General features: G+C 37.4%; 2 protein-coding genes across 3 annotated transcripts in view; one reads left to right on the forward strand and one right to left on the reverse strand.

The window, feature by feature from the left end:
* The window catches only part of LOC113226229 (nuclear pore complex protein Nup88), a 200,650-nt gene extending 178,248 nt beyond the window's left edge, over nucleotides 1–22,402 (forward strand). Inside the window, exons 4-16 of one of the 2 annotated variants that reach the window (XM_026458788.1) lie at nucleotides 1,030–1,236; nucleotides 2,172–2,340; nucleotides 4,110–4,226; nucleotides 6,103–6,202; nucleotides 8,765–8,936; nucleotides 11,434–11,533; nucleotides 13,320–13,433; nucleotides 14,787–14,924; nucleotides 17,970–18,058; nucleotides 20,513–20,527; nucleotides 20,567–20,669; nucleotides 21,611–21,699; nucleotides 22,212–22,402. In XM_026458788.1, coding sequence (XP_026314573.1) covers nucleotides 1,030–1,236; nucleotides 2,172–2,340; nucleotides 4,110–4,226; nucleotides 6,103–6,202; nucleotides 8,765–8,936; nucleotides 11,434–11,533; nucleotides 13,320–13,433; nucleotides 14,787–14,924; nucleotides 17,970–18,058; nucleotides 20,513–20,527; nucleotides 20,567–20,669; nucleotides 21,611–21,699; nucleotides 22,212–22,278 — 1,480 coding nt within the window. In that variant the 3' untranslated portion in view covers nucleotides 22,279–22,402. Of the gene's footprint in view, nucleotides 1–1,029; nucleotides 1,237–2,171; nucleotides 2,341–4,109; nucleotides 4,227–6,102; nucleotides 6,203–8,764; nucleotides 8,937–11,433; nucleotides 11,534–13,319; nucleotides 13,434–14,786; nucleotides 14,925–17,969; nucleotides 18,059–20,512; nucleotides 20,670–21,610; nucleotides 21,700–22,211 lie in introns of both variants that reach the window. The other variant, XM_026458787.1, reaches the window with a different exon arrangement.
* A 2,655-nt stretch (nucleotides 22,403–25,057) lies between these two features.
* LOC113226260 (sarcoplasmic calcium-binding protein) overlaps nucleotides 25,058–26,633 on the reverse strand; it is a 32,983-nt gene continuing 31,407 nt past the window's right edge. The window contains exon 6 of the mRNA XM_026458824.1: nucleotides 25,058–25,687. Coding sequence (XP_026314609.1) covers nucleotides 25,577–25,687 — 111 coding nt within the window. The 3' untranslated portion in view covers nucleotides 25,058–25,576. The remainder of the gene's footprint in view (nucleotides 25,688–26,633) is intronic.

Consider the following 26,633-nt stretch of genomic DNA (forward strand, 5'->3'; position numbering starts at 1 on the left):
ACAAATCTATTGTAACAGCAGTGCGACATGGAAAAATTCGTGGGGTCTGTTGGTTCGTTCTTAATTGACGTAGCGTCGGACACGGTTTGCTGGGAGAACCAACGTTCGTATCCAACCGGATCGAAGTTCACTTTTTCTAAGTGTTCTCTGTGATCTTTATTTAATAATTATAAAAAACTGCCTCCGTGGCCGAACGGTTACCTCGCCGGACTGCCACGCAGAGGTCCTAGGTTCGATTCCCGGGCCGGGAGAAGTATTTGTATGGCCTACATTTATTTCTCTCCTGAGTTTGGGTGTAATTTTTGGTTGTCATGTGTGTGTCCATGGCACCCGCGACACAGGGTTGAAAGGGTTGTAACCCTAACTAGCCGTGAACAGGTTCACGGCAATGAAATGGGAAACTTCCGGTCCACAAAATTTATTAAAGAAGTAAAGTTTAAAGAAAGGCTGTAACAATATAAAGTTAAATGTAAAAAAACAGGTATAACAGTATAAAACACTCCCTACACTTTATTATTAAGGCACTTATCCCTAAATGAGCCGAGAAACTGAATTACAGAAATAGATACATAAAGGCTGTAGACTTATAAATTGTTACACATGATTAGCTTATTAACAGCTCCGACTGTTGTGGCGGTCGAGCTGGGAGTGACCGTGGTACGAAAACAAAATGAGAAAGTGAGGGAAGATGGAACAATTCAAATTTAAAATTTAAATACATGTAAAATAAAAAAATGATAGGATACAAGCGGAAAGAGGCGATACAAAGAGGTGAGATGACAGGGTTTCCCTAGTACGGGGCTATGTTGAGTGTGTACGTTATTATTATACTATGAACCCACAAAATCCAGATAGGCTTCATGGAGTTTACGTTTACTATTCAAAAGCCGTAGTATCATAAATATCAAACTAGTGGAACAATTTCACAAAAAAACAATTGAATATCATTGTGGTTAAACATTCTAGCATTCAATAAAATTTAATTAAAATTAATAAGAATTTTTAAAACCTTTATTAATAACATTCCAGGCTCTACAACATAGCCTTAAAATCCGGGCCGAAACTTGTGAAAATCTTCACAATCGGGCCGAAACCGTCAAGCACGCTCGCCGGTCGGACCATACTGGACAGTCTTGGCGATACCGCGGTGGACTTCACGGCTTGTGGTGCGGCGTTATTGGTGTTAAGGGGCAATGGGGATGTTTATATGATGCATTGCGACTTGGACTCTAAAAAGTAAGTATTTAAAAATTATATTCAAATGTCTGCCAGTAAATCACAGAACCACATTTGAACGTAAAAGCAGCAGTGGGATGTAGTTGAGGAGCTCCTTGTGAAAGAACTCGTCCAGAGTAGTACGGTCACCTTACTTATTTCTGCCGCCAAACAGTAATGTGACCGTTACAGCGTTCTAGTTTTAAGGAGTGCTGGTGAAATTACAGACACTTAAAACTTGTCCTGTGCCTCAGGTCTTTACGATACAGGAGTGGCACAGCAGCTGCTATGGACATGCGTATCGCTTACCGCCAAATCGTGACTACTTGTTCGTCCCGTCACATTTGTACACAAGTCCAAGTTTCAGACCATCGAGTATATAACCAGAAATAGAGACGAAATGTCATTTAATTTGTTTGAAGATTATTCTGCCATATTATTACTGCGACAACGGCGCTCCTATTGGCCAGCCCGAATTCCAAACAATTGACGGGTGTCGTCAATTGTTTCACTTCGAATCGACCGGTTAACTTGAGCAATATTTCATATTTAATTACCTATGAAATTTGATTCCGTTTGTTTTGTAGTTAAATGTTTTGCTGTTTTTCCCCAAGGTTGGAACAACACGCCATTGTTAGATATATTATCTTTATTCCAATAAATACGTAATATTTTTGGAATATACGGAGACGTATTAAGGTCAGTTGTTGGCGCTGTACTATTTCAGCTTTCTAATTTGCAATTTCAGTGCAAACGAGAGTTGATATTTATAAGTGACGTGTCACTGATGAGTTATCAGGAATGTGTGGCTCTTATTTCGTCTATATTATTGGTTATATACTCAATGTTACAGACAAACCAAAAACCAAAGTTTTATCCAGGTTGCATGTATGTTAAGATATTATTCGAGCTTACTCATGTTATCAGATTTAATTTACTTTGTTTGTAATTTCCAGCCCTCTCCAGACGAAACTGACTGGCCCGCTGGCAATGTACCCTCCAGCCGACGATAACTATGGCACAGACTCATGTTCCATAGTAGCTCTGGGAGACACCGACGGTCCAGCTCTCGTCGTAGTCGCCACATGTTCCGCGCAGTTGTATCACTGCCTTCTGCTACCCAATGTAAGTTACATACGTATGTAAGCGTTTACACCAACACAGACAACAACAAATAGAACGCCCAGACTAACAACAACCAACACGCCACACGCCAACAGTACCCTGCAAACCACCGACCAACTATTGTTGGTCGTTGGGCAGCACACCGTATGCAAACAACAACCATTACACCACCATCAACTCTTAACCTTGAAAAGGTTGTAAAGCCTAATGAGCCGCGACCAGGTATTCACGGCAATAAAATAAGAAAACTTCAGGTCCACGGAAATTTATTTCAAGTTGATGTAAAGAGAAAAAAAGGTATACTTATTATAATTATTAATACAAAGATCGAAAACTCAGAAAAAATTCCTTCGATCCGGTCGGATTCGAACCGACATAGATGGCGCTACGACTAATAAGTCGTTGAAAGACCAAGTACAAAGACACGACGCAAGCACATTGAAAAATTCGTGAGGTCCGTTGGTTCGTTCCGTGGCTTAGTTGGTATAGCGTCTGGCACGGTATGCAAGAAGACGTCGGTTCGAATCCGACCGGATCGAAGGAATTTTTTCTGAATGTTCGATCTTTGTATTAATAATTATAACAAACTAGTGGAGTAATTTCACAAAAAATAATTGAATATCAATTCATTAAAAATTTAATTAAAGGTATACTTAATTACATGGATATGCTTATGGATGAATACAAAGTAGACACTTAACCCAAAAGGACCGAGTTATACTGAATTTCAGATTGGTATTGAAATTGGCACATGATTAGTAGTAGTTATTACAAATCTGGTAAAGGAATTGAAATTTAAACAACACTGTTCGCCGCCGCGTTCGAGCAGGGACTGACGATGGAACAAAAGAAAATCAGAATGGCCTGGCAAAGGAATTAAATGATTCAAAATTTAAAAACGAGTGTCCAGGAACCGGAGAAAAGGCGATAAAAAGGTGGGATGATCGAGTATATACCCAGATAGAGACGAAATAAGGGCTGTGTATTCCTATGTGTATTAGCGATACAGCTCTTATAAATATCAACTCTCGTTTGCACTGAAATATAGACAGGCCAACTACCGACCTGGGTGTTCGTCTCCGTATATTCCAAAAAATATTCTGTATTTATTGTAATAAAGATAATATCTCTTACAATGCCGTGCTGTTCTATTCGGTGGTGTAGGAAAAACAGCAAAACATCTAATTACAAAGCAAACGGAATCACATTTCATCGGTAATTAAATATTAAATATGTGATTTTTGCAATTTACGTCGATTATAGCAAAGCTCAAGTTAACTGGTCGATTTGAAGTGAAACAATTGACGACACCCGTCAATTGTTTCGAATTCAGGCTGGCCAATCGGAGCGCAGTTGTCACCGTAATGATATGGCAGAATAGTTTTCAAACAAATTAAATGACATTTCGTCTGTATTTCTGGTTATATACTCGATATCTACAATTGATAATTGTACTTATTTTCATTATTACAATTCTGTTTTTTTTTTTTCAATTTACTGCTTGCTGCGTAACAAGGGCCTAAATGTGAAACTCGAAAACCACCCTGACATTGAGAATAAGACATCCAGTCCCAGTTTAAATATTATTCGCTATGATTCCATTTCTACAGCTCGTTAGTTGTTTTAAAATTTCTATATAATTAGGATAGGAATGTTTCACGCAGAACTTCAGACTGACTTTGAACTTAAGGGGTTGACTACCAACCCCTTAATGCAATGCGGCTCATCGTCAGCAGTTGTAAACAACTTGGTGTATTTCTACATTTCAGTCAACTGACAAAGAAGACGGTGACACTCACGCTCTGTACGTGGTAGAAACAGTGGAACTGAACATTGTACTCAACACAGAGGAGCTGCAGCACTCCTATCCGGTGCACCTGTACGCGGTAAGCTCTCTTGTTTATTATATAATAATAATAATCATATATTATAGATTATTGGTAAAATACAAAGTGTTTAAGTCTATGAATTAGTTAGACAATACAAACAAAGCAACACAAAAACAAATAAACATTAATAGCATTATACGACGGTATGCAGTCGTATCCAATGCGCGAACATCGGCGAGAAAAATGCGGTTGGTGCTGTCGCGCAGGTGGCATAGCATCGAGGCGCCCTATCTGTGTGAGTCTCCGCAAATATACCCGAGGAATTGAACTAGAATAGATTTTTTTTATGATACCAAATGACAAAACGTCTGTGGTTTATATGTGTTTGGTGGTTAGCGACACGCCTGTCCATAACAGTGGCAGTGCCACTCAGAACTTTAACCTCCTAAGACCCAGCGAACTAAAACGGGAAGAGCGCTAAATGCCCAATGGACATTAAAATGTATGTATGTATCTAAACACTTTATTGCGCAACAAATCAATTTACAAATATTTAACAAAGAAATAAAACGTCAGTGTACAAAGGCGAGCTTATCCCATTTCTATCATGCAAATTATGTTGGACGCCGCCGCAGGACTAAAAAAAACCGAAAAAGATTTAAAACAATTTAATTTATGAAGTAAAGAAATTACAATATAATCCTTATTTCTAATTAAGTACTATGCTCGGTCGATGTGAGAACCAGAGTGAATCAGGGGCCGCGACGCCGGTCGCTTTTTCCACGAGGCGAAGATGCACCATCGGCAAATCAGGCGGGTTGCATGTGGCAATCGCTGCTTCACGGAAAATGCCAGGCGGCCACACGGCTTGCATGTAGATTGCTCAACATATGTGTCACTCGATGTTTCCACGGGAGATGCAATGTAGGCATGTTTCATAGTTACAGTTCATGTAACATGCACGTATACCCACAATTTTTTATTATTGTTATTGTATTTTCTATACACCTTATGGTCACTAAATTGAATACGATATTTTCATTATGTGTAACGTTTATGTAGATTTTGATGTGCACTGGCCCTTAGGCCACTGCCACCGCGCCCGTCACCCTGAGAAATAAGTTGACAAGTCCCAAGTGCCTGTAATTTCATCAGCACCGGAATTCAGTAATGCTCTACCGTTTGGCGGCAGAAATAGGTAGGGTGGCAGTACTTCCCTGGACGAACTCTTTCACAAGAAGCTACTAAAATTTATAGGATATTATTACTCTAAACGCAAACTAGGATGGCCCCTGCGACTCTTCATTTGACGCACGACTTGTCCGTCCCGTTATTTAGTATCACAAAAAAGAAAGTTAAGTTCGCATTGTGCGAACCTCGAATGTGACAGCTGAAATTTTTTTAACCTACTTCAAAAAAGGGAGGAGGTTCTCAGCTCACTGTATTTCTTTTTATGTATGTTACGCGAAAACTCACACGATTATATGTGATCGGATTTTGTTGATTCTTTTATTGTTGGAATGACCTCAGTATTGATCCTATTTAAATTTAAAGAAAATTTTCCACTTCTAAGGGTGGCAAACTAGGGGATGAATCCGATTTCGTGCACTTTCTGGTAACTGATTTCAATAAAACTTATCAAATAGATGTAATTACACGAACTTTCGAGTTAGGGGCTTTTTTTAAAAAAAAAAAACTATTATTATTATTTGATATTCTTGTGTATAACTGTGGGAATATTAAACGTTTTATCTATATTAATAAATACATAAGCCATTAGTATGACAACAGACGCGTCAATACCTTTCGGAAATATTCGTGGTTCCCGATGTTCAATATTTATTAATTACATCTGTAATTGTGTTATACAAAAGAATTTTAAAACTTGTGTTATGAACTGTTTTTGTACATGTACGATTTTTTTACGTTACAGTGCACAAACAACACATATGTCTGCGTTCACGCAGGCGGTGTACACGCCATGACGCTGCCCATAGTACGTAATTTGAAAGATTACGCCCTCAGTGACGATGGTATGTTCTTCACTCCTATTTTTTTTATATATTTATATATGTAATAAAGCTCGGGAGCGCAGCGGCTACCACCGAACGCTGAAGAAATACCGTGTTCGATTCCCAGCAGGACAAATTTAATTCAAATTCAAATCATTTATTTCTACATCCATATACAAAATTGTAAAATTAACAAGCGCACATATACATCACATTAACAAAATACTGACATAAAATAAATAAAAATAAATACAAATAAATTAAATTAAATACAAAAGAAATTCAATTAATGAAAACAAAATAAAAATAAGAAAAATTAGACGCTATGAAATAATAATATATCATGCACTATGCTTATCTTACATGTAACTTCGTCCAGTGGGTTTGAATGGGACACTCCAAACTATTTACCACAATGGCTAGGAAGCTACTCTTTTTCTAATAAGAGCATGAAAGCCATGTGCGTGCGTGCGTGCGTGCGTGCGTGCGTGCGTGCGTGCGTGCGTGCGTGCGTGCGTGCGTGCTTGCGTGTAAAAAGAAGATGGATAGATAAAAACTTTATTCACTTCCATGACATGACCATGACAACTTATTTACATAGGATCCACCAAAACTAACACCATAATTATTATTATATAGAACCACTTAAAATAACAAATTTTTACAATAAAAAGGAACGTATAACTATTCATATAACTAATTAAAGTTAATAGTTTTGGAAGTCATGGTCAGTGAAAACGCGCTGGCTCAACATAAATGCCGCGGTTTCCCACGGCGCTGGTATCCTGCCAGAACCGTGTTTAAAGAGACGCCACTCTTCATCTCAGATAGTCCTCTTCAATTTGACACAATGTTATTAGATGACAGCACCACTGAATTACAATACGGCGAGGTCATAGTAAAGTTATAATTAAAAAATAATCTTGTTGATGTCACGCACTGTTAAATGCGTATTATACGAGGGCTCTTCAATAACATTTTTTTTATTAAAAAACATGTGCGTATTTGACCTCTGTCACACTTGATGGAAAGTGATGATGAGGTCCACGATGGAGCCTAAATAAACACGCCTAAATAATGCCTTTTCACTCTTGCCTTGAAAAGGCTCACATTATATCGTTCAGGAAACAAGTCTGCATGCAGGGAATTCCACTCCTTAGCAGTTTGCCACATAAATGCGGAAGCAAAACGCTTCGTGTGAAGACTTGGATTATCCACAAGATAGGGGTGGAGTGGTACTGTTGGAGTTTCATTACATGGTTATTAATACAAAATGACACTAACAATTAATACAAGGAATAAAAATAAACTAGCTGTTCTGGAAGTCGTCTTCACAGTCATAAATTCATTTAATGGTGGTATATATACGCTTCAGTAATAAGTTTCTAGTTGATATTGAAAATTTGTCTTTTATGAGGTTTAAAACAAAAATGTATAGTGAAACAAAAACTTTGTACTAAAGGTTGGATGGATGCCTAAAATCTGCGGTATGACCCATTTAGCTCCTGCAGGTATTCTCAATCTAAGACGTTTGAAATAGCAGCTCCTTGGAAAGAGTTCGTCCAGGGAGTACTTCCATCTTACTTATTTCTGCCACCAAGCAGTAATATGGCATTACTGCCTTCCGGTTTGGAAGGGTAAGGGTGCTGGTGAAATTACGGACACATGGGACTTTTCAACTTATGTGTCAGAGTGACGGGCGTAGTAGAAGTGCCCCTAAGACCTTTGCGATTTAAAGCTCTGAGTGGAGTGGAGTTTGCAACTGTTATGAACTACACGCCTGTGTAGCTTACCATCAGGCGCACGTCTTATTCGTCCCGTTACTTGATATTATAAAAAAGTAATAATAATAAATATTGTAAATGATAAATGTATTCAAATGTACATGTACACAGAGCAACCCCTAGAGTTTCGTGCTCATTCTTCTCAAGGGAATCTGCCTTACGTAGCACTTGGGTGACCACAAATTACACCCAAACTCGCGAGAGAAATAAATGTAGGCCTCTACGGCCTTCTTCAATATTTTTCCAAAACAAACAATTGTAGATTGTACAACAAGTGCATAAAACGCGTCATTTTACTCGAGACGAGTATATCCACCCGAGCCGAAGGCGAGGATGGACACTTTAGTCGAGGGTAGAATGGGTTTTATGAACGAGTTATACACTCTGCTTTTTACTTCGATTGCGAAGAAGTTAAACAGCAATGTTACAAATAAACGATTATTTAATTAAAATTTAATGTAAAATTACAACAATCCCGCTAATTTACGACTTTTTTTTTCTACGCGTGACTCAGGTTGCTCATTCTCTTGCTCAGTTATATTTTACAAGCTTTTATTTTTTGTGCATTTCTATTTATCATAGCTTATTAGAATTACTATTGCCTACTTTTTTATTTTTTTTAATATAATACGGATTATAAAAACAAAAGTAAAACTTTATAAAGTTCTAATGCGCGTGGCTGTTGGCGCAGGGTTTTATTTTATGCACTAGAGCATAAAATCCTATTTTATGCAGCCTACACCCAGCATAAATAGGAACTTAAAGAGCATGAGAAGTGAAAAGATGGCTTGGATGGCAGCGGAGCCGGAGGCTCGCCTGTCGGCCGTGTGCGGCTGCGCGTCGGCGGCGCGGCACCTGGTGTGCACCAGCGGCTCGGCCGCGGCGCTGCGGCCGCCGGCGGGCGTGTGCGGCTCGCAGCCGCCGCTGCGCCACCTGCTGGTGCTGTGCGACGATGGCACCGCCCTCGTCAGGTGGGATGGCACGCTTCTTCTTATCGTGTCGACACTTCTTTTGTTCTAGGACTCTGTCGGCCCTGAATAGTACGTTTGGCGCGAATCACGCGATAATCATTTGCTGAGTAAACAAACTTCACCCGTTGTTTTAACCGACTTCAAAAAAGGAGGAGGTTCTCCATCGACTGTTTTTTTTTATGTATGTTACACGATGACGCGATTTGTAAACCGATTTTGATGATTCTTTTCTTGTTGTAAAGAGGGTACCTCAATAGTGGTCCCATATAATTTTGAAGAAAATATTCCATGTCTAAGGGTGTCTGTCACGCATGATGATTCATTTTTATAAATAGCGCCTATATTTTTTACTCTATCGAGACGGCAGTAACTTCAGCGGCAATGGCGGAAACCGAGTGCACTTCAGTTTGGTTAAAACAAAAGATATGACTCTGTAAGTGAATGTACGCTAAGAGACAAACAACTGGTAAGTGTTGAACTGGTTCTATATACTGTTGAACATTGCGACATACATAGACACGATGGAAAGACACATAAGTAAGTTAATTATCGAGTTTAATATTGTAACGATACATGATTCATTACTATCAATTTGCTGACTCGAGCAGCAGTAGACTAGCCTCATAGACGCTTATGACTGTGGGCACCTGTCGTTGACATCAATTGGGTCGATACGGTGTGTGTTTCTTTTAAAGTAGGTAGAATTTTATTAAATAATTATAATTAATGGATATTAGTTATCACAATTAGTTATGTTTGTGTATGTGTGTACATGTACAGGATGTTTTCTCTAGTGGATGCATTGGCTTGAACGAATTCTCTACTAACTCAAAAAGTGTATTTTTCAGAATCCATGAAAAACGAATTACTCACTTTCCGTGACAGATTGTTAAAATTTATATTTAAATCTTCTCGGTTAAAGTTTATTACAGACATGTAAACAATTTTCTACTCGCCAATTATGCTGATATTTGCGTAAAGACTTACAAAAAGTTTTGTCTCATTTTGAGTTTAGATTTGATATCTTTCAATTGTTTCTTACAATATTCTAATGACGCTATTGTTGACGTGTAGACAATTAAATTTTATGTTCAGCGTTAGTATAATCTCGAGTTTCACATATTTTGAGTTGCAACACTATTGTAATAGCAGTGCGATATATTAATCATCAATCGAAGTGTCTATAGGGGCACCTGTATATGCATACCTCCATAATTATATTACTGCTATATGTGCTCCCGATTTACTCTTAGCGTTATTTGTGAATAGTGACACCAACGAATTAGGAGCGCAGTTGTATTTACTAAAATCGGAAAATTGATTAAGTAATCTGTGGTTAGCGGTGTTGGTTACTCGTTATGTCACTATTTGTTAGTTATAGCTATGTACTATTTGTAAAGTCTGTATATATATGTACTATATGTATATGTACTATTTCTAAATTCAATAACCTACAAAGTGACAACGTCGCCACCTTGACTGCGCTGTCCGTGGCCGCGTAAAGACCTTCTCTTGTACACGCATTAGGACATATGGGGCGCAACAATAAGTGCTGTGTTGGTGCACCTAAGTCGCATTGGGTTAGACTAGCATCTCTGAAACCCCATTTACACTTTTATAAGGACTTCCATATACGCCACCGCAGATCGCAACCTGGTGTAGTTGCTCTTGAGGTATGACGAAACCAGGTGGTGGGGGGTTGTCCATTTCCACAGTGTACACCTTGTGACAGTTGGATGGTCACTCGTAAGCCTTTGTGGTGGCTATTTATAATGCAAAGATTGAACACGAAGAAAAATTCAACTACCACGTCTCGTTTTTGTGGTAAAAAACATAGAAGTCACTGTATACACACGTTTTTCAACAAATACCTAGTCAATAACTCCTTTTTACACCAATTATCACCACACAATGTATTTTTTTTTCTTAAATTTTTTTTTGTTGTTTGTTACAACCAAACATAGTTTGTTCTTTCTCCTTTTCTTCCTTTAAATTTAAATTGCAATATTTGAAATTTAAAAAACGCAAAAAGTAGTACTAAAATTGAGACCACACCAGAAAAAATTCAAACAGTATTTTTTAAACGGCGTTTTGCTCTTTCCTGTTGATGGCCATATAGCTTGTAACACTGTAAAACCCAGTATGCTATTTTTATCACTTGATCGTCAATATTTTATTTTTATTTTATTTTAACTTATTGAAAGACCAACGGCTATCTTACAGAGTAAAAACTGAAATAATAATGGAGAGCCATTATAGGTCCTCACCGATAGACACGCATTAAGTTGATTAATGGGCATTAAATTGTAACTATATAACTAGTAACTTTACTATGTAGGTGATGTCATATTCGCAACACTTAGCAATTACCTACTCACCAAAAAAACAAACTAACCAACTACGAGTATGTGTGAAATTAATATATGTGAAATTTAAAAAAATAATTAAAAGATCTTGTTTTCGATCGCACCGGTTGACAATACTTCTTTTATTACAGAACCCTAGAGCCTTACGATTTAGAAGAACAACTTTACAAAGAACTGCAACTTAAGAATCCTGCTTTGGAAAAAGAAGATATCAACAACATTCTTAAAGAAGTAAGTGGCTTGTACACGTCATCCTCTACATTTCATTTAAAAAAACTGCACGTGTGAAGTAAAGAACTTTAAGTGCCAAATGCATTGACTTACAAATAAATGGACGACGGGTCTAATACGAAAAAAATGTCCCAAGTCAACCTATTTAAACGTAGTGACATGTCAAGGAATATGACAAATCTAAAACGTTGAATTTAAATTGTAATGTCATCGCAGTACTGTCTAATTTTGCTTGCTTCGCTGTCAGTCGAACAAACAAAGACTAGAGCGTGAATGACGCTCTGTATACGATTTTAACGCCCTATAAGTTCGGACACTTTTTAGCGCGGACCCGACGTCCATATAATTGTAAGTCAATGGCCAAATGGTATTTTTTACAACAAAGCGTCTTAAAGTTTTAAAGATAATGAGACTATTAATTAGGCATTTTATATCAATCTAAAAACGAACTGACCGCCACGGGGGCGTCAAGAGACACGGGCACGGATGAACAATCAGTAGAAGTGCCTTAAACCTCGATTGCTATCAGAACCGCTGTCGCCATTAATTGATAATTTGAAACACTGTGAAATCTTGATAATGGTTGGTCGTAGTTTCAAATTTAAAAAGATATAACAAATTCTGAACTGTGAATGTAATTTAAACTTTTAACCTTTTGGCGTGTCATTAAAAGCTCACTACCATCACTACCTATTATTGCAAGTTACGACGTTCTGATTTTATATTGAAATTTCAATCAATGTGCTGCCATCTAGCTGATAATAGCGGAACGACGACGAATTCGAGATATTTACTTAGTACTCCAAAAAAGAAGCGACCATATTGCAGCGGTGTAAGGTTTACTTTCGCTTCTTGTACGAAAAAAATTATTACGAACATTGAAAATGTGTTAAAATAAAATAAAATAAGGCTTAATAGTGATACGAAATACCACCATAGACAATATTACAAGTGCGACTATCATTTTTAACCGACTTTAAAAAAGGAGGAGGTTCTCAATTCGCCTGTATGTTTTTTTTACACTCCAAAAAACTAAATAGGCATTTTCAACGATTTTCGGGGTGTTGCGCGAGATTATTGACACGACCATAACGTACAAAGCTAAAATGGCGGACTGAGCTCAAGTATGTGGAACTCCACATACTGTTGGCACATATGCCACGCCAACTAAGCACTTCTACTGTATTTATTGTTCTGTGACCACGGGCATGCAAAACCAAAACTCATTCAAAGGTCATTCGGAGGAAGAAAAAGACGAGTTCTCCCATCAGACAATTTTCAAGTTATTTTTTGTGTTCAAATTTACAAGCAACATTTGTTTAAAGTGAAAGTTATTCGTCAAATTACGTTGTTAACAAGTTATCGACGTTATTATTGAAAAGCTCCCGCCAATTCAAATCAATATACTTAACAAAATATCGGTTGTGAACTGGCAACCGGTACTATTTCAATTTTGACAACTTTACACATATGTAATAAATATATTTATAAACTACGTATTTTTATTTAATAAATCAGATGCTATATAATTGACGCAAACAATTTTTTTTGTTCATCCTGTAAAGTTGTTAAAATTGAGATAGTACCGATTGCCAGTGCACAGTCAACATGTTAATTTAAAAACAAACGATGATAGGACTCAATGTCTTTTACCATTGCGAAATTTTTAGCATTGCTGTAAAAATGTTTGTAAAAACATCAAATTCTAAAATATGGACTTAGGTTCTTTACCTTTTTGTACAAAACATATATGTATGTACAAAACATTTTAATTTATATTTTTCAGAGACAGAAGTTGTCATTCACAGCAATTGTTCAAGAAATTTTGACTCGAGATGTGTCCCAGCCCATACTCAAGATTAACAAGAAAGATGAGCCCAGTCCCAAGGAATCTTTGGAGGTACCTAATGACTGTTTTTAACAGCTTTAGTCCTGGAACATATTTCCAAAAACAAATTTACATTTATCTCTATAGACCGTATGTGATGGTCGGAGGAAGTTAGTTTAGCCGTTATGAAACTTTATTATTTTTATTATGATACGAAGTGACGGGACGAACAAGATGCGGCCTGGTGGTAAGCGACACGCCTGTCCATAACAGTTGCAGCGCCATTCAGAGCTTCAAATCGTAAAAACTCGAAGAGCACTGCCACTGCACCCGTCACCTTGATACATAAGTTGGCAAGTGCCTGAAATTTCACCAGCACCCTTACCCTTCCAAACCGGAACACAGAATTTTTTTATTTAATTGATATTCAATTATTTTTATATGGAATTACTCCACTAGTTTGTTATAATTATTAATACAAAGATCGAATACTCAGAAAAAATTCCGTTGATCCGGCCGGATTCGAACTGACGTCTTCTAGCATACCGTGCTAGACGCTATACCAACTAAGCCACGGAACGAACCAGCGGACCTCACGAATTTTTCTATGTGCTTGCGTCGTATCTTTTGTATTTGGTTTTTCAACGACTTTTTAGAGGTATCTATATCTATGAGAAATTGAAATTTCAAATTTAAATTATTTCGAATGTTATAACATCCGAATTGGTTAGTAATACAAACAAAAACTTACACACTAATGTTAGTAAATTAAAAATATTGACTCTGTTTAGGGTACGTGTGAATTTTGGTCCAGCGCTCAAGGAATGAACCTTGGACTCTTCCAGTAATGATACTCAGGAGGTCGCTGCCGGTGCCGCGGATTCTGCGCATCAAGGAGGCTACTCTTTTTCGTATGATGGCAGCGAACCCATCTATTTGTGCTTTCTGGTCGTAGTTAACCCCCAGGTTACAGTTGTAAATGGTCTGGCAGGAAGCTTTGGCAAACCTACGGGTCAACATGTTGCCCCGCACTCGTCGCGTAGTAATTATAGTGTTCGATAGCTTCGAGACATCGAGTATAAACCAGAAATAGAGACGTTCTGCCATATAATTACTGTGACAACTGCGCTCCGATTGGCCGGCCCGAGTTCGAAACAATTGACGGGTGTCGTCAATTGTTTCACTTGAAATCGACCAGTTAACTTGAGCTTTGCTATAATGGACGAAAATTACATATTTAATATTTAATTACCGATGAAATGTGATTCCGTTTGTTTTGCAATTAGATGTTTTGCTGTTTTTCCCACACCACCGAATAGAACAGCACGGCATACCATGTTACCAGGAACACGTGGCCCTTATTTCGTCTCTATTTCTGGTTAATACCCGACGCCTCGAGAGCGCTAAGCAGAGCGGCGGTTGCAGTTCGTGACGCAGGCCACGCTGAAGCTGCGCGGCGAGTACGTGGCGCGGCAGCTGCGCGCGCGCGACGCCGTGCTGCGCAAGCTGCGCGCGCTGGCGGCGCTGGGCGCGCAGCACGCCGCCTGGCTCGGGGACCTGCAGGTAGGCGTTCTTCGAGTGAACCGCGACGTATGATATCGCGTCGAGGAATTCGTGGATAGTGCAAACAACACCCTGCAACGCGGATAGCAGTTCCGCCGGTGATTTTCATCAATAATAAATAACGCACGCACTCAACATAGCCCCGCACTAGGGAAACCCTGTGTCGCGGGTGCCATGGACACACACATAGACAACTACAAATTACACCCAAACTCACGAGAGAAATAATTGTAGGCTAATTGTACTACTATTTCTCCCGGCCCGGGAATCGAACCTGGGACCTCTGCGTGGCAGTCATGGTAACCGTTTGGCCACGGAGGCAGTTATTTTCATCAACTGGATAAGAAAATGCGTGTAAAAATTTATTGACAATTTTCAAACTGTACAACTGAAAAAAACAGCAGGTGAGTCATTTTTAATACCTACGTGTGAAGTGTGTGCCCCAAGAACTAGGCGAAAGTAATGTTTCTTCGTCAGAATCCATCGCGTAACGTAGTCGCACTTCAGCAGCGCGGTGGCTGCAGCGCTTCTAACAGCGGCTAATTTGAACGCGCACTTATTAGCACACAATGTACTAGTTCACTTCATTTGACTGGTTAACGTCATTTACTAAAGCAAGTATACAAACCATATTTGTGTTGTAAAAACGAACGATTCCTTCTGTGTACCATTTAAGTTCTCGGGTTTCTTTCAGAGAAAAGTTTAAGAAGACTGGTATCATGTCTCACAGTACATTTACTCAAATATTTTGTATGCCCGTAAAAATATACATAATTTCGTTAAGAAAGAAGATTTTCATAATATTAACCTCCCAACTAAGTCCAAACTCATGGTGCCACGATTTCGTTTAACTAAGATAAACGATTCTTTTATGGGGAACTGTATACGTTTTTACAATAAGATTTCGGAGAATATATTAAGATAATCATTTCCTCAATTTAAAACTTACATTAAAAGCACTTTAATTGAAAGATCATATTACAAAATTGAAGAGTATGTGTTTAAGTTTATTTGAAAAGAGCAATACCTAAAGTTTCTTGCTCGTTCTTCTCGGGAAAGTCGACACAGTGAACGAGCAGTAGCTTAAAAAATGACGTTTTCAAGTGTAAAAATTTTACCTGTGATTATTTAACTTACAAAGTCTAATAATCATTTATTCCATAGGTAGAATTTTAGACTAGACTTTGACTACATTATATGCTGCTGAATTCTGGGCTGTTAATACAATTTAAACTTTACCTCGTGTGCCGTTAACACACGTTGCACTGCGGGATTTATATAAATGCAAGTAAGACGATGCAAAGACATAGAAAGATGCAAATTTGCAATGCAAATGATTGAAGTAGGTACTTAACTGAAGTAATGTGAATGAAACGACCGAGTCCCGGCAAGACAATAATGATACTCATTTATTGAAAAATGTACGTCGATCAGCGTGGTGCTGCAGTGAGCGTAAATCTAACACATATGACATTGTGTTGGTTTACTTGTGCATATTAAAATAACAAAACGTAAATTATGAAAAATGTATTGTTTCACTCGTACACCCTTTTGGCGTATCGTTGTAAGTTCAACGCCATCAATACCTATTATTGCAAGTTACGACATTTTGGTTTTATATTGAAAATTAATCAATGTGCAGCCACCTAGTGGTTAATAACTGAACGACGACAAATTCTACATGTTTACTTAGTTCTCCAAGAAAAGGCGACCTCATTCTAGCAACGCAAGGAAAAATGATTACGATAAACAGAACATTGAAAATTTATTAAAATTAAATAAAATAAACCTTTTTGACGATACGAAACGCCATCACAGCGTAGCGTACCCATGCTATATGACATGGACTACGACTGGATCTATTAATTATTATTATTTGAAAGCAAATAATTACTAATTACAATCAGCGCCAGGTAAGCCGGGGTTCTATTTATTTTTTTTAATAACGCACACACTCAACATAGCCCCGTACTAGGGAAACCTGTGTCAGGTGCCATGGACACACACATAGACAACCACAAATTACACCCGAATTCACGAGGGAAATAAATGTAAGCCATACAAATATTTCTCCCGGCGCGGAATTCCAACCCGGGACCCTTGCGAAGCAGCCCAACATGGTAACCGTTCGGCCACGGAGGCAGTCAAATAAAATAAGACTTAGTGATGATACGAATCACCACCATAGATAATATTACAATTGCGTCTAGCATTTTTGCACTCCAAAGAAACGAAATAAGGCATTTTTTTCACTTTTCCAGGTTTTGTGCGAGATAATCGACACCACTTGAGCTTAGGCCGCCATTTTATTTTGTACTTAAATATTACTTAATGTTCCATGATGATATACTTGAATACTTAAATAATAAAAGTTTCTACCGAAATTAGGTAGAGAAAACTAATCCGAAAATTACCATCTAATCCAGAGTTTCTTAACCTGTGATCTAAGAACCACAAACGGGTCCGTGTAATGAACGCTGGAGGTTCATGGGCGAGCCTACCTAACATATCAAATGCATTAGTATAATAATCTCAGTGCAGAGTACCAAAAAAACCGACCTCAAAAGTTCGTGGAATTACTTTTTTTTTTCAAATCGGTTACCGGAAAGTGCGCGAAACCGGATTCATCCCCTAGTTTGCCATCCTTAGAGGTGGAATATTTTGTTCAAATTTAAATGGGACCAATACTGATGTAGTCTATAGATGTAAGTACTATCTTTCCAACAAAAAAAATCAGTACACAAATGCCGTAGTAGCCGAGTTATCGCGTGATATACAAAAAAAAACATACAGTCAAACTTAACCTCCTCCTTTTTTTGAGGTCGGTTAAAAATTGGTATAGAATAAGTTGTGTTTAAATAGTTACCGTGACCTTGCGAACGATACGCCCGCCAATGCAAAACTTTCTTCTTTCAGAAAGGGTCTTTCTGAAATTTTGAGAGGGGTCCTTGTCTAGAAAAAGGTTAAGAAAACCTGGTCTAATCAGTCAAGCCGAACAGTGATAGCCCAGTAAAAATAAAATACAAATTTATTTTCTACTTTCAGAAGGACGTTGGCGACGTGAAAAATCAATCTACGGCATTGAAAGAGAAATGCGCTTTAGCTGAAAAACACCAAGATGACATTAAATACAGGTACACTACGCTACAAATTTGATCGCTATGTAAATGCCGTATGGTTCAGTTTTTAACAATTTTGCTGTTGCTCACATTTCAACTTTCTCTCACGTTCTCGATTTTGGTAGACGTCATATCTAATAACCTAGTTTAAAACCACACATAAATAAATTTTATATTAAAAATTTTAACACCGGCTTCACACCACATTTATGGTATAATTATAATTAATGGCCAAAATTATCATTACACAACGGCTTGCACTGTAGGCAAGGACCAATTTGGAAAATGAACTTTTGTAAGATTCCGGTCCGTTGGTCTGGTATGTCAAACAAAGTGGTGACTGTCAAGATTATTTGTTTTTATATAATACCAAGTGGTGGGACGAACAAGTCGTGCGCCTGTTGGTAAGTCACACGCCTGCCCATAACAGTTGCAGTGCCACGCAGAGCTTTAAATCGCAAAGATTTTAGCTGCCACTGCACCCGTCACCCACATAAGTTAACAAATCCCATGTGCCTTTCCCTTCGAAACCGGAACGCAGTAATAGACACACAGTGCAGACTAACATTACTGCTTGGCGGCAGAAATAGGTAAGGTGGCAGTACTTCCCTGGACGAACTCTTTCACAACGAGCTCTACTGCTAAACTGGATAATAATAATAATAATAAATTTGTTTATTTTCTCACCACAATATAGATAATAAAATAACCTAACCTAACCTAACCTCCGGTTAAAAAACCGACCTCAAAAGTCATTCATCCCCTAGTGTGCCACGCTTAGAGGAGGAATATTTTCTTGAAATTTAAATGGGACCACATCTGAGGTACCTTCTTACCAACAAAAAATAATCATCAAAATTGGTTCACAAACAGCGGAGTTATCGCGTAACATACATACGAAAAAAACGTACAGACGAATTGACAACCTCCTCCTTTTTTTGAAGTCGGTTAAAAAAAGAATTATAGTGTGGGAGACAGGTGCCTAAACTAGACGTATTTCAGATCTGTATTTCAGGTCACCAGGACTCCACCCCTTAGAAAATACAAATTTGCAACTTGGAATTATGTACTTGTACATTGATAATTGCGATATCTAAATTATCCATTTAAACATTGACTTACAATTACATGGACGTCGGGTCCGCGCTAAAAAGTGTCCGAACTTATAGGGCGTTAAAATCGTATACAGAGCGTCATTCACGCTTTAGTCTTCGTTTGTTCGGCTGACAGCGAAAGGAAGCAAAATTAGACAGTACTACGACGACATTACAATTTAAATTCAACGTTTTAGCTTTTTCATATTCCTTTACATGTCACTACGTTTAAATAGGTTGACTTGGGACATTTTTTCGTGGTTTTTGTATTAGACACGTCGTCCATTTATTTGTAAGTCAATGCATTTAAATTAAAGTTTACCAAGGAATAAAAAAACGTAATATAAATAGGAAAAATATTGTTTGTGCAGTGTTAGTATTTGTTTGTGTGTATGTGTGTTTTTAAGTGTGTTGACATAGAAAAAAAGTTTAATCAGGGTCAAAACAGGTCTGCGTAGTCTGAGTAGTTCCAAAGTAAATGCCGTTACTTTGGTACTCATAGAACAGAGAATTCTTTAGTTTGAGATCAAATTTTTTTTTAAGGTTAATGGACTCGCTCTTGACTACTACCTAGCCGTGAAGCAAAGACAGGGTAGGAACGAGCTCGCCCAGAAGATGCCTATTCAGTCGCACGTTCGGAATACTCGGGTTGTATGTGCTCGGAAACACAGTCGTAGGCAGGAAATTCTATTCCTAAATTAATACAACAATTTGCTATCATCACAAATTTGTTACATTATTTTAAGAAAGCTTCACATCTGGCAACGATTCTAACATTAAAACAAATTGAACTATACTTTGTTGGTATAAAGTTAAAGTTGACGTGAACGCTATTCGACTAGAACCTAATTTATTCCGATTTCTCGGGCGTCATTTCTTTAGATGTTATAAGCGTGTGTTTTTATGGGAGCGCATAACAACCTCTGTGGCCGAACGGTTACCACGCTGGACTGCCACGCAGAGGTCCCAGACTCGATTCCCGGGCCGGGAGAAATATTTGAATGGCCTATATTTATTTCTCTCGTGAGTTTATGTGTAATTTGTGGTTGTCTATGTCTGTGTCCATGGCACCCGCGACACAGAGTTTCTCTAGTGCGGGGCTATGTTGATGTGCGTTATTTAAAACAAATTAAATAGAACCCGCTGATCCGCCGGCTTACCTGGCACTGATTGGTTAAGATGCATCGGGGCAAGTTATTTCGCGTTTAATAGTGAATATTTAGAATATGTTTTTTAAATGGCGGTTCAATCTTTTGGCAATACGCGGAAAATTTTAGGCGAGCCGGTGAGAATTGAGTTATAAGGACGCCTCGCCACTGTTCTATACTCGGATTTTAATTGTAATTCATTGTTATTGAAATCGTTCGGCGTGCAGATGCTCGGCCGCGCTGCGCGGCGTGCGCGCGTGCTCGGCCGCCACGCCCGCCGAGCGCGCGCTGCTCGCCGAGCTGCTCACCTACAAGCGCCAGGCCGAGCGGCTGCAGCAGCAGATCCGCGCGCTCAAGGACCACGCCAACGATAAAAGCGAAGAGGTAGATCGCGTTCGTCCTTTTAGTATTAGAAAAAAACGTAAACTTCTCTGTTAACGTTTTAAACGTCTTTGTTAATCTCTTTCTTCAGTCAACAAACGATAGTAAAGGAAAACATCGTTCGAATTGATGACAAATTAAATTTAAGAAATTTCACTATAATAGATAACAATCTAGTAGAGTAATTTCACAAAATATAATTGAATTTCTTGATGCTGAAATGTCCCTGACATTCAATAAAACTTAATTAGATAGTATTTGAATGCTTTTTCATGCATAAAAAAAATTATAATAAAATATTTTTTATTAGTATCATTGAAGGTAATATTGCAGAAAAAAATGAATATGATTACACCACTATTGCGCTGATAGACTTAATTATTGTCAATAAATAGCCGCCATAATGAGTGGTCCCAGATTTGGCGATTTTTCGCCATTTAGGCTACTTCGAGGGGTCGTGTGGCGACTAAAAAAGTGATCGGCGACTCGGCGATATTTAGGCTACGTTTGAAATAGGAAAAAGGCGATTTTAGGCTACTTAATAAAATGTCTGGGAAATTACAAACTTGATTGGGGATTTTGTGGGGAATAGAGTTGTAAAACAAATCATTTGAGGGTTTGAGTTTTGGGGGAAATAAGAGAGTTCATATTCCCCAATTTCCGGCAGCAACAAGAATTGTAGAATTGTTTTCCTTGAGTTTTTGGGATTTTATGGCTTGGACGAAAGTCGGCTACTTAATACACATAAATTAGCGAATTAACTTCGCAAAAGTCTGGCTACTCTGGCCATTGCTTGGAATTTGCCTGGAGATCCGTTTAAAATAATAAAAGTAATAAAACTTCAGTCTCTTGGTTAAAAATTCACATGTCATTTATAAGATTAGTTACAGTGTAAAGAGGCAATGTAGATTATAATTATCAAAGGTCCCTCTATTTCATTTCAGCTGAAGAAATGGCAGGACGAATACAAGAGGAAAGATATTGCGCTTGGCAAATCCCATAGCGACACCATATCTTCAATACTGCAGCAACAGTGAGTATTTACAACAAATATGCATTTCCCTGTTTATTTCGCTTCATCAGGGGTCCTTAATAATGAGTACGAGTGGCAAAGAGTAGAAATTCACAACAGACATAACTGGGTCACTGAAAATCTCTGCTGAAACTTGTTGCGTCGCAATCAATATGAATAAACTCCTAACCACTTACTTAAGGCCTCGTACAACCTCAAATTGCTTTGGTTGATACCGCATAACTGAAAGTTTTGAATCACTTTGAAAAAAATATATAGTAAAATTGACGATACACACTGTTTAACAAAAGAATTAGTTTGTTTTTTCGTGGGGCTGAAAATGACAGACTGTATTTTACTTTACTTTGCTTCGTCGGAAAAAATTGTCAGGCGTTTAATTTATTCAAAATTGATGAAAATGTTAATGATGTAAATTACTGTATAAGTAATAAAAATAAAACCTTGGTCTTTTTAACTCATGCCACTGGTAGGTTTTAACTGTTAATGGAAATTGACACGTATTATTATTACAGGACGAGCCAGATCTCAGCTCTTATTGAAGAAACGAAGCTACTCAAGGATCAACTCAGTATAGTCTAATTTTAAGTGCCATCTTTAATTTCTTTTTTAATTCTAATTTATTATCCTCTCTGACATTTAAGTTGACGCCAGATTTTCAATTTCTGTCAGACGCGTCGCACAGAAATAAATAAATTTAATTTTTTGCTTAACATGTTTGTTGTTAATAAGTCCGGTCACCGGGCTGAAACATCATCGAACCTTTTTAATACCCCTTGTGGCCGAGGGGTTGACTAATATTGCTGGAAAATACGCTCACTCCACATGAATTGATTGTAGAAGTATAACAGGGAAAAGGTGAAGAAAGGTAGAAAGGAACAACAGGCAAAGTAACGGCGTAAAGGCTGTACCAAAACAAAATAACGATATAAACACAGGTACATTCATATAAAAACACTCCCTACTTAAATTGCTTACAGGTTAACAGGCTAGACACGGTAAAAAAGGAACTTATCCCAAAAGAGCCTATATAATCTACAAATATTATGCTTTACAAGCTGTTAGGTTACTTGATTTCCAATGGTATAACTTTTCAGAGCGTTATTTTCGGAAATTTTGTAGTGAGGGACGAAGAAAAGGAATTGAAGAACGATTCGAAATTTCAAAGTAGGTGGCCAGTGGTACCATAACCTTTCAAATTATAGGCTAGTGTCAACTGTCATAATTTCACGGAATTAACATCGCGTATTTTTATTTAACGAGAAATTATTTCCTATGTACTGTTAAATAAAAAAATAAACAAAATATTGAAGAGATATATGTAAATAAATAAGTTCAACTTAAGTTTTAATCATTACAAAACAACATTTAGACAATAAATTCCAAAATAATATTGTTTCCATTGCATCCGTGTAAATATTTTTAGATTGCTAAATTTGACATAAGAACAATATTGCTTTAAAATTATAGTCGCGTCATAGTTCGAACTGAGTGAATGAATAGTCACAAAGCTGCCAATAAAACATCATAGTTCTAACATTATAATAAGCTTACTTTAAGCGCTTCATGACACGAAAAGTTAATGTAAGGTTAAATGAATTGTTGGGAATTTCAGGAAGTTCCAAATAAAAGAGACTTGTGAAAATAAAAAAGGGAACACCGTGTATTGGCGAATGGAATAAGCTAATTACAAAGAAAATTGCATAAGTTGGCTTGTGTACGTTTGCTATTGTGAAACCGTCAGGCGCACAAATTTTGTTGCAATAATTGTCTTCGCTTCAACAGTAATATTGTTTTAAGAGGTTGTGGTAGGCCCCCAGGAACCAGAAAAGGATGATGAAAAGGTGGAATGATGATGAGACGTCGTATCGTCACAACCTTTTACAGTCCAATTCATGTTATAAACGCACTATGTAATTATCACCAACCCTCTATACATCTCCCTGCTGGGTACGATCTCCTCTAAAGGGATGGTTTGAACCTTAGTCCGCTACGCTGGCCGAATGCAGTGTATGTTTCTACAATCACGTTTCCACCATCGCACCTCCCTTCAAGAGTGGAAGAGCCCATCTGTATATCCATATGGCATTGTAACACTATACAGACATTACGTTCTTTACTCAGCAGTAAAGCTCCTTGTGAAAGAGTTCGTCCAGGGAACTACTGCCACCTTACCTATTTCTGCCGTCAACCAGTAATGTGAGCTTTTCTGCGTTCCGGTTTTGAAGGGTAAGGCACAAGGGACTTGTCAACTTATGTGGGTGACGGGTGCAGTGCCCCTAAAATCTTTGCGATTTAAAGCTCTGAGTGGCACTGCAACTGTTATGGATAGGCGTGTCGCTTACCACCAGGCGCACGACTTGTTCATCCCGCCACTTGATTATATTAAAAAAAACTAGGAAGCATTAACTTATAACGGCATTTACATAATATAAACCACAGGCTATTGATCAGCGCCATCTGGATATAACACGGATTTTTTTACCTTTTTCATAGTTATCATTTGTACTATGGTATCGGTCCAAGATTTCATGTAATCGTGGAATTATTATCTTTTTTTTACAATCTCACCAATTCTTTAATCTCAAATTTGAGTACCAAAAAAGTTCATTTCCCAAATTGGTTCCACCGGGAATTTAATTCGTGACATCGTCATTCAGTGTCTACGGTGCAAACCGTTGAGCTACCGAGATTGTTTATAATCTTCGTATCACTATTAAAACCATGTGATTGGCGAGTTTAATTCGCTTGTAACAATAAAACAACCTTGTTTGCATTATTTTTTTTATTGAGATTTCATTTAAAAGTCATTGTCACATTTTTTTGTTATTTTTTTATCATTCTAATAACGAATGATATTTTTATAATACTATAAGACAAACACTAGAACATATTAATTAGGAATAGTTATACAAAAATAACTTAATTGGTCCATAATTATTACGAATTGAAAATACAATTGTTAAAATTGTTGTAGATTTAATATTTTGTTATAAACAACTTTCACAAAACAATATTTTCTCATTTTCAAAAGCTTTATTTTTGTCACTTAGAAATATTGTAAAAATTTACGTAAAGCTACTTCCCACTGCTTTATTTACCCATTAAAACTGTTTTTTTTTTTTAAATTATAGTCAATTTTTATTTTTGTCTCTTATTTTTAGAGTAACTTATGTTACTATTGTATCTAATTAAACTTAATGACTAAAACACGAGTTTAAAGTTACAAAATAAAAGGTCTTATAAACCGACAAGTTATTAGAATAGATCCAATAGATCTATAAGTAATTCCTTACAATCAAAAATAACTCATTATAAGATTATAGAAAAAGAAAGAGATAAAAAATATCTCTGTACTGTCATTTATGTATTATGCATGTTGCATTAATTTTAAAGAAAAAAGACTTAGTATATTATGTATACAATATCTATCTACTACAGATCTCCAATTGACACAACTCTTTCTTTAAAGTACCATGATAGGAATTTGTACTGTAGCGTAATCAAAGAGATAATGAGAATCGTTGATGGTCGTTCTGTGAAAGAAATCGATCAAAGTACTAAAAAAAATCGTGCATACGGGTGACATGATAGAAATTGATACCGTAACGCAACTATAGATATTGACGAACGTAAGGTAAGAAATCGATCAAATTACTCAAAAAAATCTTTAAAATCAAGAAATTTGGCCGTAAAGTAACGAAAGAGATCGATAAGGTTTCCCGTTAACACTACGGCCGTAGATTCCGTCATTTTAACTTCGTATTCCCGTGCTACTAAATCAAATCACTCTTGTCACATAATAAAGCTGCGAGCACACATTCGTCAGCTACTACAAACATGTGATCAGACATTATACAGCGCTTTTATAAAGCTGCGATCACACATTGGACAGTGGTCCCCAGAACATCTTGGAGGGCCGTTTCTCGTCCTCTGTGAAGAAGAAGTCCTTCCCCAGTTTTACAAATTCTTTCAGGGACAGTTTGCCATCCTGAAACAAGGTAAATATTATAGTTAGAAATTTTAAAAAAGTGTAGAAATTATCTGACAACATCTCATTATATTATGATTTTATATACGTATTGTAATTTATTTACATTTATCACTTTTGATAAAGAATCGAAAAGTTTGTATAAATATATTCTAATGACGTCAATCGCAAAGTAATGTTTATTTAAAGATAAGCAAGGTGAGATAAAAAAGCATTAATAAATTAACTGCCAAGTCCGGTATTAAGTGCTAAACGGCTGGAATGTCACTCGGATGTAGAAACGCATCCTAACTATCCTATTATTTATATATTATATTTAACTGCCTCCGTACCGAATGGTTACGATGCTGGTCTGCCACGCAGAGGCCCCAGGTTCGGTTCCCAGGCCCGGAGAAATATTTGTAGGGCCTACATTTATTTACCTCGTGAGTTTGGGTGTAATTTGTGGTTATCCATGTGTGTGTCCATGGCACCCGCGACACAGGGTTTCCCTAGTGTGGGGCCATGTTGAGTGTGTGCGTTATTATTATAATACTATCCAAGAATATTATTTAATACGGTTGTAATTACTACGTATTTTACTTCTTTCAAATATTATACCAAGTAATGAAATAATTAATGAGGGGACAAATGCCCACTTATTTTGAACCGACTTCAAAAACGGAGGAGGTTCTAAATTCGAATGTATTTTTTTTCTGTGTGTTTGTTACGCGATTACCGATTTAAATGATTTTTTTTTTTGTAGGAAAGGGGGTACGAAAATATTCCACCTCTAAGTGTGGGAAATTAGGGGAAAAATTCTGTTTATTGAATTTCACCCTTCCGTTCACTGATTCCAATAAAACTTGGCAAATAGATGTAACAAATACAGCGAACACTGATAGCGGCTTTTGAGGTCGGTTTTGTTTTTTATAAAAATGTTCACTTAGAATAACGCATAGAAACC

This window comes from Hyposmocoma kahamanoa, unplaced genomic scaffold (assembly GCF_003589595.1).
Source record: "Hyposmocoma kahamanoa isolate Upper Pololo Valley unplaced genomic scaffold, ASM358959v1 185, whole genome shotgun sequence".
Classification (NCBI taxonomy): Eukaryota; Metazoa; Arthropoda; class Insecta; order Lepidoptera; family Cosmopterigidae; genus Hyposmocoma; species Hyposmocoma kahamanoa.